We start from the raw sequence: 20,836 nt of genomic DNA on the forward strand, positions 1-20,836 counted from the left end.
GTTTGCTCTTAGAACTGCACATTTTCTCCCAATACTAATACTAATAATGAAAAAGATTGACAACCTCAGAGAATAGGTGTACTATTTCTGGTCAGGCTATTAACATGGAAGTCCATCAATATTTCTATCCTGCCTTTCTTCACGGACTTCAATACAGTATCCTCAGAACAACCCCATATCCAGAATCAGCTCCCTAATTCACTGGAGTGTAATAAGGAAGAGGACTGGTCTAGTACAATCAGACTTGCAAGGTTCGGTTATTAGAGCCAAACTCAATAAAAGTAGTTCTGGCCTTCCTGTGGAGTTGATTTCCTGATCTGGTCCACCTAGTGGGGCTTACAATATTTAAGAAGATTTTTGCATCCTGCCTCCCTAAAATATCTTGTAATGCAAAGACAATAATGAAAGAACGAAGTTACATCATTGTAATATGGGTACATTAAAAATGGATGGGCAAAAGAAACAGCTGTTCTATTCACTCAGGTAAGGCATGAGTGAACAGATGGGGCTTCTGTAGGTGCCTAAATGATTTGGTAGGTAATAATTTGGCTTCCAATATCAGGGGGAAGACCTTCCAAAGAGCAGGTGCCCACCACTGGGTGATTCCACTGAAAAGCAGGAAGTCTCATAAAATGGGCCGTCTACTAACTACCAAGATTTCCTTGTTTCTCATTTTTAGAAAGGAAAAGTAGGAATCTGGGGATTATGGTTCATCTGTGAAAGGGATGACCTCCTTTGTGGACACGCATGGACTCATCTGGGGAATGTTCAGGCTTAACTCTTCTTTTTTTAGCACCAGGTAGTCCAAACTCTGTGGCCTTATGAGCTCTGCAAGGAGCATATACTCATGCTCAAAGACCCCTGTCTTGATTTTGATTTCAGGACAGCTTATTTCAGAATGTACTGATAGACGATGAGAATCCACAAATTAAAGAACAGCATTGGCATGGGAAAGTATCTGGCTTGTGTTCAGACCATCAAGAGTGGGTCAGTAGCCTAGGAAAAAAACTGTGTTGAAACACCTCCAGGCCCAAAACAAACCAACAAAAAACCTGAAGTATGAATTAGCCTTCAGTCATTTTTGTAGGCTCTACCTTGACTTTCTGAAGGAAATTTGCTGTATCTATCAGCAAGGAAAAGACACAGGAACTGAAAGATTAAAAGCCTGTGTCAACAATCAGCTGTGGATTTGTGATTTATTTAAATCAAAATGTCAGAGGGGATGTTGCAATATTTCCTTGGGCACAAACAATAATGTTTTAATTGCTGTTCTTTCATGAGAAACTTTAAACGACTTTGAATGCAATCTGATATGCAAGTAAAAAGACTCCTTGTGGGGAGAGAAGTTGACTAACAATCAACTTTTACTTCTCTTATAACACATAGTTTTATCTTCCTTTCTAACTTTCCCAGTTAAACAGAGTTGTGCATGAAAAATGCTCATTTCTCCATTTGGGAACTGTGACAGAGCCAAGAACAGAACATGTTCAATGATGCCCATCACAAACTGAGCTTTTCAAATTCAAGTCCATCTAAAAAAATCCTCACTTGCATTCATCTCCTTGCCTCTTCTATGCCTCTCACCTTTCTCTTTCCTATACTTGGTTCTCCCTTCATTAACTCTTCCACTGTGAAAAGCTGCACAATAATCTCTGGGACAGAATCTGATCCAGACATTGGATAATTCAAGCCGTAAAGTTATTAATTATTTGTTGGTTTGACTTTTCCATTTATCCTACATTTCCTCCAGGAACTCAAGTCAGAGCACTTCCTGCTCCAAATTTTCCCTCCAACAACCCTGTAAGAGAGCTTGATTTGAGAGGCAATGACCAGCCCAGAGTCCTGGGGCTAAGGGTAAACTAGAACGTGGGTCTCCTTGGTCCTAGTTCAACACTTGAACCATTATAACCACACTGATTCTCATCAGTATAATCTACCTTGACTTTTTTATATTCATTACAGCCTGTATATGTGCTGTTTATCACTATCACCTTGGAGTATGGGGTGTTTTTCAATAACCAAAAGTGCTTGAACATTTTCCAAATCCAATGACCACAGGTCACTGATTGGTGATCAGAATATAGGTATGATTTTAAAAGGAGTTACTGTCTTACTGTCCACTCAAGAGAGGTGGAACAAACAGAGGAAAATCATACGTATTTCTGGATTTTGTACTATGTTATGCAATGACATGCAATGGAATTCCACAGAAAACCCAATTCTATACTCGTATTTCTTGATTTTGCATTATTAACACATGACTGTACTTTTAAGCAATTGCGTAACTTGATTTGGTTCTTCATCATGCAACAGTTTCAATGCAAGTTTGACTCATGTTCAGAGAATATCACATTTTTGGAGTATCTCAGAGACCAGAACAGAACAGGTAATAGGCAAAACCTGTGAGAGTCTGCTGCTAATGTACTAAAGCATTTGTGCCACAACAGGAAACAATTCCAAATCCTCTCACACAAAGACATACAAGTTTACAGAATTCAGAATAGCTCAATTGCAGATGTTTACACCAATACATGATGTGACAAATTTAAATTGTGCCTCTCTCACTAAAACTGGTTGATTTTACAAATTCCCTACTTTGGTTTGGACAATAATGGTGCCGAACATGGGTTCATTTAATTCAACTTTCCAAAGAAGTTTCTCTCTTTCCATAATGGCTTCACATCTGGAGTGTAACAAGTTGCATAAGCTACCCAATCCATTCAATGTACTCCTAACTGGGTACCAACAAAATTTAAATGCTGCTGTACTTTCCCTGTTTATCCCTGACATCTGGCACACTGAGTTCTACTGCTTCTGAACATGGAATCTCCATTTGGTGTACATTGTTTTATAGCTAAAGTCACCCAAAACACTGTTGCAAGTCTTTGAATTATATTTTGGCCTAGGGTTATTGAGGGGAGGTAAAAAAAGATGGAGGCTGTCACAGCTTGCCCTTTTTTAAAGTACACTGTGTGTGCAATGTATGTAAAAAGCAGTGTGCAGACATGTTGTGGTCACCATCTTGTCATTTTTGAACCCTCCTGGACACACCTGTTTTGCCCTCTGCTAAATTAGGATTCTAAATTTTCTAGCCCTGACCTAAACCGTTAAAAGATTTGTGACTGTATTTCTTCCTGAAAAAGTTACAATTAATAAGGATCCGATCAGATTTAAAGTTAGCCCAGTTCTGGGCTAGATCAGTTGAAAAAAAAATCTCAATATTGTTACTATCTTATTCCAAACATAAAATGTCACTCTCATCTATATAGCCATTAAAGGGGCTCCCATCTACAAGGCAGAGTTAGATTGTTGTACTTGTTGGATTAAAGGCAGGGAATAGTAACAAGAAGCAAGCAAAATCTTTCAGGAAGTCAACAGAGAGAGAGAGAGAGAGAGAGAAAAGGGGGAGATTCATCCACAGATAAAATACAATAGCAGAGGTTCTTGCAAACTTGCAAACAACATCCTGGCATTTTCCCCCTCTGTTTATCAATGTTCATCCCTGATATACAAGCAAAAAAAAAAAAAGGTTTAGCATTTGTGTTACAAAAGAGAGGGCAGTGGAGGGAGAGAGAGAGAGAGGAGTAAGATCAAGGAAGTTTCTATTTATATTATCATAGTTTGTGCTTTGATAACATGAACAGGCTCGCTAATGGCCTTTTCAGTTCAACACTGAGATCAAGGCAACTGCTATTTAAACTGTTATAAATAGAGCCACAGCAGCACAAGAACTACACAAACAGAAGATGCAATATCGCTCTGCAGCTGTAATTTGGGCTCGCATGGGGGCATCTGTGACCTCTACTATTTGTCAAAAGTAATTTTGGTTGGGTTTGGGGGGGGCTGTTGCTTTTCAACTAAAGTGGGAGTTACCTAAGATATTTGCCTTTGCAGATGGAGCTGACAGAAGAAGCTCTATAAACTTACTAGCAGGAAATGTGCACAGAGACTACCTCTTTTCTAAAGGGAGCAGGCATATTTCAGTAAGGGATGTAAAATGTGCAGCATTTGTAGGTATTTATCTGGACCTCAGATGACCTGGATAAACTGGAAGACCATTGTTAAGGTATCTCCCTTGGCCTAAAAATAACTGAAAATAGAAAAGAAGGGAACCACCACAATTCAGACAACCTCTTCACCTGCAAAACACAGATGAAGAAAGTTCTATTTTTTAAAAGAAAAATTAGAGCTTTCAAATTTTACATCTCATAATGAACCATTCAAAGCTGCAAAGTTCCTAATATGCATCTCAAAGTGAGAAGGAAGGAAGGAAGGAAGGAAGGAAGGAAGGAAGGAAGGAAGGAAGGAAGGAAGGAAGGAAGGAAGGAAGGAAGGAAGGAAGGAAGGAAGGAAAGAAGATGGATAGACATTATTATTTGATGTTAGCAATGATGAATAAGACAATGATAAAACATTTCCATATTATTGCCAAGAAAACTAATAGGTTACATCTGTGAAGTCACCAAGACCTCAGCTGTGATTCACGTAATGAAGGGGCTAGACTTTGGCTGCATGACTGTGGTCATCATCTTGAATTTTTTGACACTCCCTGCTCCCATGGATGCTTCTGGTTTCAACACATTATTTAGGCCTTAATTAGATGGCTTTCTGGATATTGTCCAGAACTACTGAAACCTATTTTTTGTTCACTGAAAACTTTCAACTCAGCATTCTCCATTTTTTTAATAGTTTCTGTAAGTAACTTGCACCCATTATGTGGCTGCTATATATTCATATGACTCACAACTGAATGTGCAACCAATCTGTGGTCTTTAACCCATGAGATTTAGTCATATTAACAAGCACACAAATTGATTCTACAGCATTAGTTGCATATATTTTGTCCTGGCGTGACAAATTGCACATATGCATAACCCTGGATGTATTTTATTTTTAAATTGATCTATATGCCACCTTTCTATTTGCACTGAATCAGGGATGTCCACAAGATATGGTAAAAAAAAGTCAAGATGGAGGTCATGACAGTGTAATTGAAGTCCTGCCTGTTTCTTATGTGCATTGAGTAAAACACTAAAGAACCCAAACTAAATTAAAATTACCCACTTGACAGAAGCGATCTAAATTATTTGAAAATTCAGTGTTTAAGAGACGAATATTAAATTTACTTTTAGAACTAACATTAAAAGATGGAGCTAAAAATCAGAAAGAGACTGGTAGCAAATTTTAAGGCTAAACTATTTTTAAGAGAGCTTACAAAAGTTTACCCTTTAAAATAAAAATTGATTAGTCTTAAAAGATGCAGTTTGTGTTGGTGACCCTAGACTAACATGGCTCTCTTCCATCAAAGTCTACTAAAAGATAGAGCTATGCTTCTAAAAAAGTATTGTTTTTGTTATAGATTTTAGTAATTTTAAAAAGAGTCATGTTTTGCTTAGGCCATGTAATTATTAGAGTCATTCCAACTTATCAAAGTGTAGATATTTACTTACATCTAGAATACATTTATGAAAACAGAATTATTTAAAAATAGACTTGATCTGATCCATAAACTTCAGCATCAAGCAACAGCCTAACAATTTTTGGAAGGCAGAGCAGAATGAATATGAAAGAAAGTCCTATTGGAACTATATTATTGGAATGCAAAAATATACTTTCTAACAAGGTATAAACCTCACTGAATAGAAAAGGACCTATTTCTGATTAAAACTGTATAGGATTGCACTCTTAACCACTAAAGGCCTAGATGTTTGGGAAAGATGAAGATAGGTTAGGAATGTACAAAAGAAATAAAAGAAAGGCACACAATAAAACTGGAATCCATTCTTTGTTTACATTATCAAAGTTGGGGCAACACCATTTAAAAGAAAACATGTTCCTGGTCGAGACCTTCATTCTGATATGCAAGATACTGTAAAAATATAAACACAAACAAAACCTTTCTGAAGATAAAGGAGAACAGGAGAACTATTTGCTCCATGAATGTTCTGTGTTTTCTTTGGAGACAACTAAGGCCTTAGGGTCTGACCTAGTAAAGATAATTTGGCAACATTCCCCTCTAATGTAAACAGAAACTAAAAATTGATCAGACAGGGATAGGTCTACTGCAGAGTCTCTATATGAAGTCCATATACACATGGAACTTTCAGTTTGTAATTGTGTCTTACTAAATCTGCGAAGCATCACTCCTGAAAGACCCAGTACTTTAAGCAGTGTCCAGACTTGATCATCAGTACCCATGACTGCTTACCATGCAAACACGTCATCTCTAATCATGCAGTTGAACATGCATGTGCAGACTGGGCAAAAGATTCAATAAAAGGGAAGAGAAGCAAAAGAAAACTCCATGAAAACATATCTTTAGTACTACAAAGACATCAGGGAACCACAAACTCATTCCCATTGAAATTATTTCATTCTTTTTTCCATTAAGTTATGCTACGCAGCTATGAAATCATAACTTTAAAGCAAATCTCATCTGGGGGAATTATGTGTGTGGGGGGGGAAATCATTCTTAAATGGTATTAAAATTAATTTAAGAGACCACAGTAACATATCACTATGCACTTCATAATGTCAAGCTATTAATAAAACCTGCACCAAAGGCAGATATATTATAAATAAATATATGCATCTCACCTGCAGTTCCACAGAGTTCCACACTTAAAGTTTGTTCAATAGTCTTGTTCTCAAATGGGGAACCCTTCGGATCACTGGAAGACAGGGCACATTTATAAAAACAAGCTGAAATGGAGTTGCTGTAGCCAAATTGTATTTAAACCCCCCTCCCTGTTATAAATATTTACAGTTCTTGATACTTACTTTGGTGACTCAGGCGTCAAAGGAAGTGATAAATTCATTGATTTGGCTGAAAGTTGGTTAGAAAGGGAGAAAAATGGAGAGGCAAATATGAAATACTTGGAAAGAATATAAAACTTTGTGCATCTGCATCTAAACTGAGTTTTATTGAGGAGGATGAATGGAACCGTGTGGCTGCTTCTGAAAAAAACAAAACAAACAGAGCATTTCATTTCTTCTTTCTCCAAAGAGTTATAAAATATTTGGAGTTCTTGGTGCTCTCTGAGCTTAGTTGTTTGCTTGCAGATGTTTCATTACCCAACTAGGTAACATCATCAGTACAAGTGAGTTTGAGGTGTGCTGCCTGTTTCTATATAGTAGTTTGCCCTGACAGTTTTGGTGGGATGTGGTTTCCTCCTTGGAGGAACTCCTTGGAGTTATAAAGTAAACAAATAAGATGACATCGCAATTGTTTTAAATTTCCTACACTTCCTGTATCTATCCGGCTACCACTAACTCCACCCCTAACTGCAGACGCTTCTTCTTTTGGGGCAAAGAAATTGGCAGCCTTTTGTAATTCAAACACTATGGCAAGAAGAAAAGGAGCAAGTTGTTTCCAGAAGCAGCTACACAATTCACGTTACGTTAGTTCTGGCACTCAGAACTATATTGCACCTAAGAAAAAGAACATTCATTTCAAGCTGGAATCCTTCATGGCAGAAGGATTTAGGTCAACTGCACTCTGAAATGCAAACCTGAACAATAACATAAAAAAAAAAATGCACAGAACATACTTTGAAAATGTAGCTTCTCTCAGGTTTAATTCAGACTAAAATTCACATTTCCCTTGCATATGACAACAGCAGCGTAGCTATAAAATAACAGAACTCCATGAATATTCAATTGGTTTGACTTGTTCAATAGACAGCTTTAAACTCAGCAGTAGGAAAATAGGCGGCTTCTGTGATACCAATACCCAATCAAATGTGAGCCAAGTTCTTACAAATAGAGTGGGAGAGGAATCACAGATGGCTTAAATCGTGGTTTAACTCCTCCACAAAAAACTCCAACATGAGTGAACAAATTGGACTTCTAGCTAACTGCAAAACAACCATGAATTCTCTGGAATTCACCCCACTTTGGGAAGGCAGCGGAAGAGAGAAGGCTGCATCAAAACTTAAAACAATTAGTTGGTCCTGATTTAACAAAAAACAAAACAAAAACAAAAACAGTCAAGATGTCAATTTTCTGTTCTCATTTTCAATTGATGAAACATTCTTTATTTTGCAATGATTCTCAGATGAATGTAGAGGTCTTAAGACCTTCAATTTTTATTTTTTTTTTCCCTGATCTATTCAGGGAAAACCATTCAATACTTAGAGAAGAAGAAAAAATGCTACTTCCTGCTTGGCACGAGAGATTTTGCTATTCACACCAAGCAATATCCTTCAAGCTCTAGGAAGCCACCGCCAGACTTGCATCTAATCTTCCTTCCCTGGTTCCGCCCCAAATTCTAGCAGCTGATCATCAAAGACATTATGTGGGTCTGGATTAGAGCTAAATGCTAAGAGAGGATCCTGTCCTGTTTGGTCAATAGATGAAAATGTACACGAATCCAAGCTATTCTCCAAAAAGAGAAGAGTAATAAGTGGGGACTCATGAAGAAAACAATCCAGAATGAAAGCATTAGCTCCCTTCTCCAGCACTTTAATTCCAATCCAGAGGGCTGATATATTTGAAGCAGCAACTACTGGGTAAAAAACCGTAAAAGACAGAGAACTGATCACTGTTCTTTATTGCCTCATCTCGCTTGGCTCTACTTCCATCACCACATCATATGAAATATTTCTACTGCAGCTTCTACAATAGGACACCCATTATACTGTGGTTGAGAGAGCAGCTGAAAGTTCTGCCTATGTGAATCTTGTCTTTCTCCCTCACTGATGTCTCTGTTTTACATATTTAGTAATGGAAAAAAGTACATGCTGCACTAAAACATTCCTGAGTCAGTCTTCCCCCCACTGTCCATTAAGAGTAAGAAGACCTTTCTATCCATAATGTAATTCTATGGTCACCATATTGATTTTGGTTCGTTCTCCAGTGCATATAATAGGCTTGAAAAATTAAACATTGACATTTAGTCAGTTGGTCTTCAATAAACATATAGGATCAGAACTATTGATTTAGTTGAAACCAGGGATCAATTAGGAAAATCCTCTCCACACCCTTTCTCTTCTCTTCTCTTCTCTTCTCTTCTCTTCTCTTCTCTTCTCTTCTCTTCTCTTCTCTTCTCTTCTCTTCTCTTCTCCTCCCTCCCTCCCTCCCTCCCTCCCTCCCTCCCTCCCTCCCTTCCTTCCTTCCTTCCTTCCTTCCTTCCTTCCTTCCTTCCTTCCTTCCTTCCTTCCTTCCTTCCTTTTGTCCTGTCCTTAAATAAATCCTCTGGATAAACTAGTAAGTAGTGTTCAACTTCTGAGGGAATACATTGGTTCCAGCTTCATGTTTTTGTGATGGGCTCTTACCTACTATTTTTAAAACAACTATAAGAGGCATTATTTCAGTAAACGAACAGAAGTCAGAAGACAGGATTCTTTATGAAGTAAATAAATGAATGAGTCAGTCAGTAAATTAGTAAATACTTACTCTGCTTAGCAGGTGCCCCATAACATTCGTTCTCTAAATGACATAGAAATATAACAATAATAATAAATAATTAAAAATGTAATTCTACCTTACCTTATATCAATAATGACATTGATTTCATTAAGACTTCCCTCTCCTGCCCCCACCAATAATTTAAGCACTTAAAACAGATCTCACTTTGTTCTATGAGACTGTCTCAGAGGAGTGTTATCAAATGGGTGCTGCAGAAATCCTGTTGGCCACCACAGGGCCACAAAGAGATTTGGAAAATGGTTTGCTTTCAACTAAAGGTTCTCTAGATTTCTGCAGCCAAGCTCTGGTAGCCCTGCTACAGGAAAATCATCATCATCATCATCATCATCATCATCATCCCAACAACATCCGCCTATCCCAGGTTCTTGGGAAGGACTTGATAGGTGGATAAAAATGCCAAATCTGGTCTAAACATCTGGCTGACTGCGACCAACCATCATCATCATCATCATCATCATCATCAACATCATCAACATCAACATCATCATATACCAAGTTTTGCTGGATTTACATAGATACAGTTGCTCATTTATCTACTGTCTGTAGCAGGACCCAGTGCTGCCGTGATTTAATAGGTTCCTAGCTCTGTTGAAGAAATGAAACTCATTCTTCTTTCATCACCATTTGGGACAAAATAAAACCAGGGTTGATGGGCATGGAATGAAATGTGAATTTCGGTTGTTCCTAACTCAGTTCATAAAAGCTACTATGCTCAACTGCAGAGCAATTTCTCTTGATCAATGACACTGCAGCTCCAGATGTTTGCTGATGTATCAGACCAGGTCTATTCCCTTTGGAAGCAGGGAAAATAGATGCATTTCGCAAGAAGCAATATTTGTAAATGAAGCTTTTCTTGGGGTCATAAGCTTCTAGAAAAGATTAGCTGGAGAAAGAGAACAATACATTTGAGCAAGGCCTCCCAGTCTTGCAATCCTGCTACAAGACTTAGGAATAGTAACAAATGTTTTTACACCAGAGGATACTAAACTTCATTACAGATGTTTAGTTGGCCATAAAGAATTCTTTTGTGGTTTTTAGTGAGGAAAAGGGGTCAATATGGTCCTTACACTTGACACTGTTTAGAAAATAAAACAATAAAATGGTGAGGAGTTTTTAGATATAATAGGGCTGATACATTTATTGCCTATTCAAAAGCTGCAAGAAAGCTGTTTTTATTGTCTCTTAAGGAATATATTGCCAGTTTAACAATGCTTTTTCCTTTTAGTTTGGTTAAACACACACAAACACAGAGAAAAAGATTCTCTAATGACATCTCTTGGCCAACTTGTACAAAACAGTAATGATGTCCACAATGCAAGTGCACAAAGTAGGAAACCTGACGATCACGTCTTCCTTCCAAGGGGTGGGAGGGAGGAGAAGTAATAATTTATTAAGTAACGAATGAATTAATGCCTTCCCCCACATCCAGAATCTACTGCAGCCAGTGGTAGGGCTGGCCATGAGGAGCTGGCAATTATTTCCAACATCTGTCAATGCATCCAGGATGGAACGGTGGATCTGAGCAGTCAAGAAACTTCTCCTAGAGACTCCATTCATCTCTCTTCTCATCCATCCTTCATCACATCTTCCAGGGCTGACAACTTACTGCTATGACCAATGGGGCCCCCAAATGCTTTCTGTTGGTCACCTACCTACCTTGCAAATGATGCGTCTGAGAGTGCAACAGTGCCTTCTTTTTAGAAGTGTATTTGTCCCTGTTGCTGTTCCTGTTTTCTGTCTGTTTGGCCTGACCAGGGTCATCATTGGTGGTCAGATACTTGAGAAGCTCTGAGCAGGGACGTCTTTGTGGCTTTTGTGGGTGACAGATACTCTTCGCTTTATTGCTCCAGGAATTCTCAGTCTTGGGAAATGAGTCACAGTGTAAGGGAAAAGAAAGGTGAAATTAGTGAGCTGAACCTTATCAGAATGGATACAGAGTGTTGCTTTAAAAAAAAAGAAAAAAAAGATGAGATTAGCAGTGAAGGGTTCAGTCTAAGTTACTAGATCTATGAGCTGTGAATAATTATTTGCAGAACAAAGAAAGAAAATTGCATTAAAATTCCTAAATGACATTGATGCAGCTTTTTATTTCAGCCCTCTTATGTTTCAATGCTTCTATGCAGCACTATATACCTAATAAGATCCTACAGCTCCTTTACTACCAACAGGAAAAGAGAGAGAGAGAGAGAGGGAGGAAGAGTTTAAACCTTAATTTGATGCTGATTGCTCAAGTCTCACAACCTGTTCACAACTCTCTTAAGTACCCCTAAACGCTCTGTTTTCAGTTACAGTCAATGGCAAGACAAACATTGTTTAATACAGGCTGCTAACAGAATTATACCACTGCCAGCATCTCGAGCAATTAATGGCCATCACAGAGCTTTCTTCAAAGGTGCCAGCGTAATCTTTTTTTAAGCAGGATTGCTGGCAGAGTGGCAGACCAGACCTGTATATCAAACAAGGTCTATCACTAATATTTTAAGGGCAACACCACCTACTTTGCATCTAGAAAAAAAAAAAAAAGAAGAGTAGACTGTAAAAATGCCAGTAAACATTGCCAAGAAAAAACAATGACATTAAGATGTAGAATATTAAAAGGCACAGGCCAATCTCTTTTATTCTGCTAGATATTCCCCCTCTCTGCTACATCTCTATTGCCCCTTTTCTCAGTCTAAGGCAGTGTTGTCCAAACTTGGCCACTTTAAGATGAGTGGACTTCAACTCCCAGAATTCCCCAGCCAGCATGGCTGGCTGGGGAATTCTGGGAGTTGAAGTCCACTCATCTTAAAGTGGCCAAGTTTGGACAACACTGGTCTAAGGAGACTACGACAAGCATTTGCGAAATTATCTTAATAGGCATTGCATAGGTGAAGGCTGTACCTTGACCACCACAGGGTTTGTTCTGATCCTGTGATTGGAGTTTGCATGATTGTGTGTGCTGAGGCCACTGCATTCATTGTAATTTAGCTGGATGTTAGCTGGAGCCAACAAGAGCTTCTTAAGCTGCAAGAATAACAGAAGGAAATGTTTGGAGGGCGGGAAAGGGGAAGGTTAGGAAGAGAAAGAAAAGAGGTTACACATTCCTGTTTTTTATTAATTTTTCTTAATCCACACTTTTTGATTCATGAGTCCAGTTTGGACAAACATCTACATGGATATGGGCTATGCACGCTGAGAAAGCTCTACCTACTAAACAAGCCTGATCTGCTCCCAGAGTTGTTGGATGCCCACCTGCATACAGCATAAGTGGATAAAGCCCAACATGTCCTGGACTAAAAATGATCACTTAAATTCTGGGAAGTGTCTACAGAATTCAGAAATGTACCACAGGATCCTATTTGCGCAAGTCCTAGAAGATTAATCAAATCTTTATTTCTTGTGCTGCCCTTCAAAACAAGTTTTCCCAGGATGACGTGCAATGGACTGGATGTCTTGCAGGTCCAGAAGGAGTACAGAACAAATAGTGAACATGTAATGAAGAATGTGATTCTTTGTGTCATTTCTACATATAGAAGCTTGTCCAAATCAGGCTAATGTTAATGAACACTATAAGACTATACCCTTGTTGGACATAGAATCCAACTGCAACAACAAAAATGGTGGATGACTATTTAATTGGCTTTGATAAGTCTAGAAGTGTTTCCATTCTAGATTTCCCTCCACATCTTCACCCACTATGAGCTGCACAAGGGTTCTGCCTTCACTTCCAAATGAGGCCACGTGAGAAGGGTTCTTTGTTCTTTTCAAACAAGAGCAAAAAACTTCATAGAATTGTCAAAAAATTGAGCAATAGAAGTATTACAAAATCATTTTACACACTTGGAAAGTGATGTATTAGCACTTATCCTAGGCCAAAAGTTTTTTTTTTTTTTTTTTTAAGGTATGCTGCAAGTCATTTATCATTTTACAAATAATAGCAATGGGAAGCCTGCTTTAATTTTAAATGCAGATTGTGTCCAAGTTAAATTCATGGTCATCAGCATTTGCCATTGTATGCAGACAGGCACTAAACTACATGCACATATACAAAGAGATTTACATTTTCCCTTTCCCACTATTTGGTTGGAACCCAGGCAGAATGGCTCAAAAGGAGAATAATTATTTAAGTTGACAAAATGTGATCCTTTGTGTCATTTCCAAGGACCAGTGTAACTGATCATTGCAAAGTCAGATGTCCTTGGCTCAGCAGCCCAATAACAGGGAGAAAGGATGAAGAAGAGAAGATAGAAAGAGGCAATGAGGAAAAAAAAAATAGATAAAAATTTCAGTTGGACATCACTGTTTGGTTTAGCCAACATGCCTACAAGGTTGTATTACCATTCAGTAGTTAATGGTCTTCTCTCTTGAACTGATAAGAAGCAGCAATGCAGGATAACCAGTGGCTCAGTGATTCACTGACTCTGTGCGTTCCAGGCATCCACAAAACCTGTATTTGTTCTTGAACTTAAACCAACTTTCCAATTCATGTCCCTGAGGTGATCTACAATAATTTTGTCTAAATCGTTCATATCCAAAGGGAAAAAGGAAGTTTGGACTTTTTGTTTGTGGTTTGCATGTCCTACCTTGCTACAGAAAATGTGTCAGGCATAAGAGAACATTTGCTTATCATAAACAGATCTATGAAGCTTAAAGTATGTAGACTTGAAGCCATAAGAGGAGACCAAATGAAACCTTCAAGAACTCATGCCTAACTGAAGACCAACTGTTTTTGAGAAGAAAACTCTGAAGCCAACACATAATGCAATATTACATTTCAAAGGAAACATCTGGACATTGGCAAGCATCTTCTTTGTGGTTGATAAAATCATTTAGGAGATGTACTTTACAAGTTTATCTTGATAGTCCCAGCTATAAGATACTGAACTTCTCAATTCCATTATGCCTGAAAGATAAAGAAAGTTGTCTGGCGACAGAATTGGGTTTTCTAAAGTTAGGGTTGATAGAGAAACTTTTTTTCTTCTATAACTTCTCACAAATCTTACACCTGAAGGACATTCACTACAGGCTCATTCCAATCATGCAAGAGATCTACAATAGAGTAATGGGTTCAATGATTTATGTCTTACTTCCCCAACTAAAACCCATGAAATATCATCTAGAAATCCAGTGATTTTGAATCAAAAAGCTGATCTAGGAAGGCTACATTATGGGTTTCTCTTTTTCATTGCAACATGCTTGTAACTATTATACTGCAATTATTTTAGTTGTCAATAGGCCACAGCAAGAAAGTAGGACAGGAAATTCACCACACCTTTGCCAAGGACTCTGTAACATGTATGAAGTGCTGTAGCAAACGTTTGAAAACAAATGAACGACTCAATCCTGTTCTTCTAGCCATGAAGCAGAAAATCTACATTTATTCCAACCTGTCCTCCTAGAAGTCAGGCTACAACTCCCATAATTCTCAGCCAGCAGGGCCAATAACATCCACAATACAACCCACAAGGTGAACAAATATTTTATGCCTGGTGAGAACACACATGTACTAGCATGAAAATGAATACTTGGTCATGCTGTTCATGGTTTCAAATAATTTCCATCTCCTTTCAGAATGTTAGTCTACCTTGGACCCTCCATGGATAACTTTAGTTTCACATGTAATGCTGTGAAGATGAACTTCAAGGCTCATTCATTTTAAATAACGTATGTATTTGGGAAATACATATAAAGGAGGGAAAAGAATTTGAACTAGTTTCTATGTCTCCTTAGTAGGGCTTTACACAGCGGCAACGGGAATTTGACATTAATGAATGTGGCAATTATTATTTTTTCAAAACAATGTAGAACATACACTGGCACATTTCTGGAGGGCTCCTTAAAGTATCTGAAATAAATATAATGTCTTGTCCATTGCACTGGATTCAGTATTTACAGTATTGGGTACTGTAAATGGAAGTGGCACACAAAAATAAAACTTGCCATCATCATCATCATCATCATCATCATCATCATCATCATCATCATCATCATCATCTTTTCCATTTTATCTTGCGTGATTAATATATAGCTAAGGGTTCCTATACATATTACATCTTAGAACCTTAAGGGTTTTCCAGGTGTGACTTGGAAATGTGCATTGTTTTTTGTACAGATATATTTGTACAAAATATATATTTGTCACAGAGCTCTACACAGAGAGGTGTAGAGTTAATTGCAAACCTAGATGTGAAAAAGCTTTGTCAGTTGGATGGCCAGGTAAGTTGTTTGGAAGATAGAAAAAACACCAGTATCATCAAAATGCTGCCTGTGTATCTAAATCTGCTTGTCCCCATTCCCATCAAATGTGAGACCAAATCATATGTCATAAAATGGCCTCAAGTACTGCAAATACCACTAGCCAAGCTCAGTGTATTATAAAAGATGAATACACATGGAAGATTGATCAAAAACCTTTGGCAGCAGGTATTCGTGTATTTTTAGAGAGTGCTATTCAAAAAAAGTTTCCATTTTCTCACATAGACTTGCTTCTAACATTTGGTGGTGAAGGTCTACTAATTATTGGAGGGGTGTTATTATCCTCAGAAGGACTGAGTCAATATTTATAGAAAAGTAATGATTTTCCTTTCATTCTCTTACAATATTAATCAGGTAACTAACACTGCAATAACTCTTCAGGTAACTGCAGTTGGAATACCTAGCTAACCTTGTTGGGCTGGATGTTAGGTAGGATAAGTCCTGATAAGTACTTGGATGGGAGATTTCAAGGGTCCAAGGGCTGTAAATTAGACTTGTAGTTTGAATCTCCCTCCCTCCCTGATCAGAAAATTTCACAGACCTGCTCATGTAATCACCAAGAGTTGAGCTTGATGTACAGAGACTTTACCTTTAATTGGCATCAGGATATAAGCAAAATCTTAAACCAACTTTCATAAATAAACAACTTGGGTTACATTATTTCAGATGAAATGCATATGCATGCACCAGAGACTCACTAGTAAGAATGCATGAATACATTTCTTTTTATTTTCTGAACACAATCTAAGGAAAACAACCATCCAATCAATGCTATAGACATTCCCCCCCTCACCATTTCCCAATTAGGATTTGGTTTCCTTTACATGTCAACCTCACTGAGAAAATCAAACCATACCATGACATCATAGCCATGCATTGTATAGTCAGAAGGCAACTCCATTTCCCATTAAACAGTAGGAAGGTAGATTCTTACTAGAGACGTCTCTTCTGCCTCCTGAGGTGGAGGGGTGCTGTCAGGCACTGATGAAGGACTAGCCTCATTTTCGCTGGTCACATCTCCATCTGTCAGGGCATCAAACGAAGGCAATCCATCTTCGTCCACCGGGATACTCTCCAACGTTTCTGTGAGGACTGCTAGCAAGTTTGCTTCATTCTCTTCATCTATCTTCTACTCATGCAGAGAATACAGGGGGGAGGGGGAGGGAAACATGATTCAGGCCAGGAAACTAAGAATATATAGCCTTATAAATTAACATTTGGTTGAATTAATTCCATGCAAGTAATCTGCAAACCTGCAACTATCTCATCCAGGATGCTAAGGAGTGGGGTCCCACACACATTGGTACATACCTATTTGAAGTTGCAGTTATCATTACATTAGACAGTTAGTATGAACATTACAGAGAGAAAATCCTTACAGAATAAATTCTGCTTACCCCCGCTATCAAAATTTTATAAACAATACAAAGTAGATTAATTTCTGATCAGATGTGGCTGTAACATTAATCTGCATTAGGTGTCTTGTTTGTGTCAAATCAAACATAAGAAATATACTCGCATTCCTCAACACAATACATCACAATTATCATTCATATTTTGGGGATGCAGAAAAATGAAAGCATATTATATTTTAGAGATTTGTTGCATTTGTTATTAATGACTTAAGTTTGGGGGGAAAAAAACCTCCCTGTAGAGTCCATGCAAAGACTTTTCTGGCAGCCAAATCTACTTCTCAGAAAGTTGAAAGAGAAAGAAGCTGCCAAGATCTTCTCTGGAGATGTTGTGCTAAAGTACTTTAGCTCCAGCTAGGATGATAATGGGATGGTATCTAAAAACAGTGTAAACCTCAAAATAAAGAATTTTCCCAGTAGGGATTAGTTAAGATTGATCTTAACTGGATTAACTCCTATTCAGTTAAATTTACCATTTAGCAGTTTGGGAAACAATTGAATTAATTCTCTTGCCTGTCGGGTAAGAGCCTCTGCCATTGATGAACTTCTAGCAGACCATGCATGAGGAAATGTGCCAGTCAATCATTATTAGAATTTTCCTTGAAGTTAAAACACTGGAACCAGTTACCAAGAGAAATTGTGGGCTCCTCTTCCATGGAAGTTTCCCAGTTAAGGAAGGCTTTAATTCTGATATCTCCACTAAAAAGAGAGGCAGGACAGATGGCCTTCCAACTCAAGGATTTTATGAAATATAAAACAGAGATTGTCCCTTAAGTCATGAGAGGAACTTTTAAGGGAAGTCTAGAGGACTTTGTTAGGGACTACAGATATCTAGAACATGAAAATTAGATTATTGATATATTCTTTCACCTAGATGCCATCTCTATAAGCTTAGCTCAATCTGATGCCATACAGATGCACTGGAGTACATCTCCCATGATTTCCAGTTAGCAAAGTCTGGAAGATATAATCTAGCACTCAAGGGTAGGTAAATTATGTCAAATTATTTACTTTTTAAAAGGAGAACGTGGGCTATGAACAATCAAGTACATATGCTAAATCCTCTCCCATTTAATTGCTCTAGTTTTGAAGATACAATCTTATAGACCAGGCAAGAATAGTCCAGGCAATTAGAATGGAACATCTCTGCAGTATCTCAGATTTCACCCAGCTATTTATCAAATCCTATCAGAGAATTTATGTCAATAGGCAATGCTAACCCACTGCAAATAGATGGAGAACAAGTAAAAGATTTTATCTTTTTTAGGGTCAAAAATTCACAGGAATGGGATTGTAGCCATGAAACAAAGAGGTGCCTGCTATTTGGAAGAAATACTAAAAATTGGACAATATTAAAATATAGAAACATCACACTGATAGCAAAAATACACACGGTCAAGGCTATCGTTTGCCCAGTTGTAAGATATGGTATGAAAACTGGAATAATTTAAAAAATGGGGGTGTGGGGGAGCTGGAGAAAACTGTTGAGAATACCTTGGATTGAAAGGAGGACAAATAATTCAATACTAGATTAAATAAAACCAGATTGCACACTGGAAGCGCTAAAAAATAATCTAAAATGTATATATTTTGGACACATAATAAAAAGGCATTGGATAAGATCCAGATCCTTGGAAAAAAATGAAGGCAATTGAAAAAGAGGCCTGTAGAATGCAAGGGAAGTAGATACTATCACTGATGACACAAGGATGAGCTTAGAAGAACTCAAAGAAGTATTCACTGAAAAAATGATGTCCACTAGGTCATGAGGAGTCAGAAACAAATGAACCATGCTGTCACCTGGAGAACTATGTAAAATATTTCTCTTTCAAAGTCAGCTTTTTTTCCTTGTTAATATGGACTTTTGCAGAAAACCTTCGCATTTCCTGTTGCAAAGCTTGGTGTTTGCACTTAAAAATGTCACAGTGCAGACTGGACACTACTCTCACTCATCACAGCAATTTCAATTAGTTTTTTTGTGAGGAGTTTCAAACATTCCTCAGAGAAAAGCAAAGGATGTGACAAAGAGAACTCTGTTAAAACAATTAATGTCATTTTTCATTATTGCTCCAGTCCCAATTTACAGAGCAAATAAATCAAAGTCACAACAGCTGATGGCACGCTACCCAACTAATACATATCTGCTCACAGATGACACAGTAGCAGAACTGCATTAAGGACTAAAAATGACGTTGGGAGATAACCTTGGTAAAACTTAACCATGTGCTTGCTTCTAAATAATATTTCATGCCAAACATTTTTATTAGTTAGCATAGCAAGAACAGGGGTGAGAAAAAGGAGAAGAGGAAGAGGACAGCTTTTGCTCACCTCACTTTCATGAGAAAAAAGATGCTTTAGAAGCAGGTGAAGGAGTCTAGGAAGTGGATTGGACTGGGGGCATCTGAAGTGGGTTGATTTGCAAATATGTAAAATGAATATTTCTTGTGAGTAGAAAACACCTACATGACAATGATGACAATCTTCCCAAACAGCACGTGAGAAGAATGAGGAGTGGGAGAAGTTTCAGAAGGAAGAGTATGAACTCATGTATATGTATTTAAGCTATGGATGTGCAAACCCTAGCTCTCCAGGAGCAGAATGTTCTGTGTTCTGTCCCTGTTCTCTATATGCCTAATTTAAGCTTAATTACACAATTACCTAGATTGCCAGTACGGTGCCCATCTCCCTGGGATCCTGCCCTAATCTATGTGAAGATTCTTTGATTTAAAAATAAAAAATAAATGGAAAGTTCACAGTTTTCATGCATAACTTCCATTTACAATAATGTTTCTGAGCTCTATTTGGTAGCATTCTTAGAAAATAAAAATGATAGGGTGCTGTAGCCCAATTATTTGCTTGGAGCAAATAATTTTGCTATCTCTCCAGGAAAAAAGAAGAAAAAGTCATAAGTAGAAGGGATAGAAAGCATCCAGAGTAGCTAATAGGAGTGGTAGGGAGCAATCTCACAACCCCCATGGCAGCCATTTTGTGATCATGCCCACTATATAACTGTCACAGCCTCCAGTGTACGCACCGCCCCGATAAGGTTTGTAGTATGCAAAAATTGCGGATTAGAAGATTGTGTCAAAGATTTAGTGGGAAAAATACTGAGCAATTCTGAAGAAGAAGACAAGGATGGAAACGTCATCAAGATGACCTAGAAGGCTGCAAAGGAGAAAGAGACTTCAAAGGGTATTAGCACTTCCGGTCAGCTGTCATGAAAGAAATATTGGTTTTCTATCTCCAGTGAAACTCAGCTCATCCTGATTACAATAGCAACTTAAAAAAACAAAAACAAAAAACTCCTATCCACATTTTTAAGGCATGTCACAAATTCCAGTAAGGGAATACAAATCAGAATACAGGGAAGCCACTTTAGCTCATACAATTTAGAAGGTCATTGCTCCAAACCACAACTGTGATATTACAATAGACAAATCTTAACTGATTCATTAAGTATCACTTCTCTGCTTTATGCTCATCATATGAGATCTGGTGTTGACAGCCCAGGGACAAAGCCCTGTTGCATCCAGAAGCTGTAAATTTCATTATTCCAATATTGCCACTCATTATCCACAGGGGACATTCCTGCAATTATATGCTCCTTTTGAAGAGGAGTTACTACCACTTTCTCAAAATGCTCGATACATTTTAGTCTGGATGGCATTGCTCACTGATAAATTCTCATACTGGGGGAAAAAAAAAAGTTCTGAGCATCACCTTTCATTCCGAAGTCACAGAAATTGCCAATAATTCTCATG

General features: G+C 37.9%; 1 protein-coding gene across 6 annotated transcripts in view; it reads right to left on the bottom strand.

Moving 5' to 3' along the window:
- The window catches only part of PPARGC1A (PPARG coactivator 1 alpha), a 625,128-nt gene that overhangs the window by 34,239 nt on the left and 570,053 nt on the right, over nt 1–20,836 (bottom strand). For all 6 annotated transcript variants that reach the window (XM_088131377.1, XM_088131381.1, XM_088131379.1 and 3 more), the window contains 6 exons: nt 16,598–16,792; nt 12,310–12,432; nt 11,086–11,290; nt 9,397–9,429; nt 6,781–6,826; nt 6,598–6,671 (listed from right to left, as the gene is read on the bottom strand). In XM_088131377.1, coding sequence (XP_087987503.1) covers nt 6,598–6,671; nt 6,781–6,826; nt 9,397–9,429; nt 11,086–11,290; nt 12,310–12,432; nt 16,598–16,792 — 676 coding nt within the window. The remainder of the gene's footprint in view (nt 1–6,597; nt 6,672–6,780; nt 6,827–9,396; nt 9,430–11,085; nt 11,291–12,309; nt 12,433–16,597; nt 16,793–20,836) is intronic.

The sequence above is a fragment of the Python bivittatus genome, unplaced genomic scaffold (assembly GCF_059951505.1).
Source record: "Python bivittatus isolate LINGU-HERP-01145 unplaced genomic scaffold, Pbiv_v1 ctg000960_np1212, whole genome shotgun sequence".
Classification (NCBI taxonomy): Eukaryota; Metazoa; Chordata; class Lepidosauria; order Squamata; family Pythonidae; genus Python; species Python bivittatus.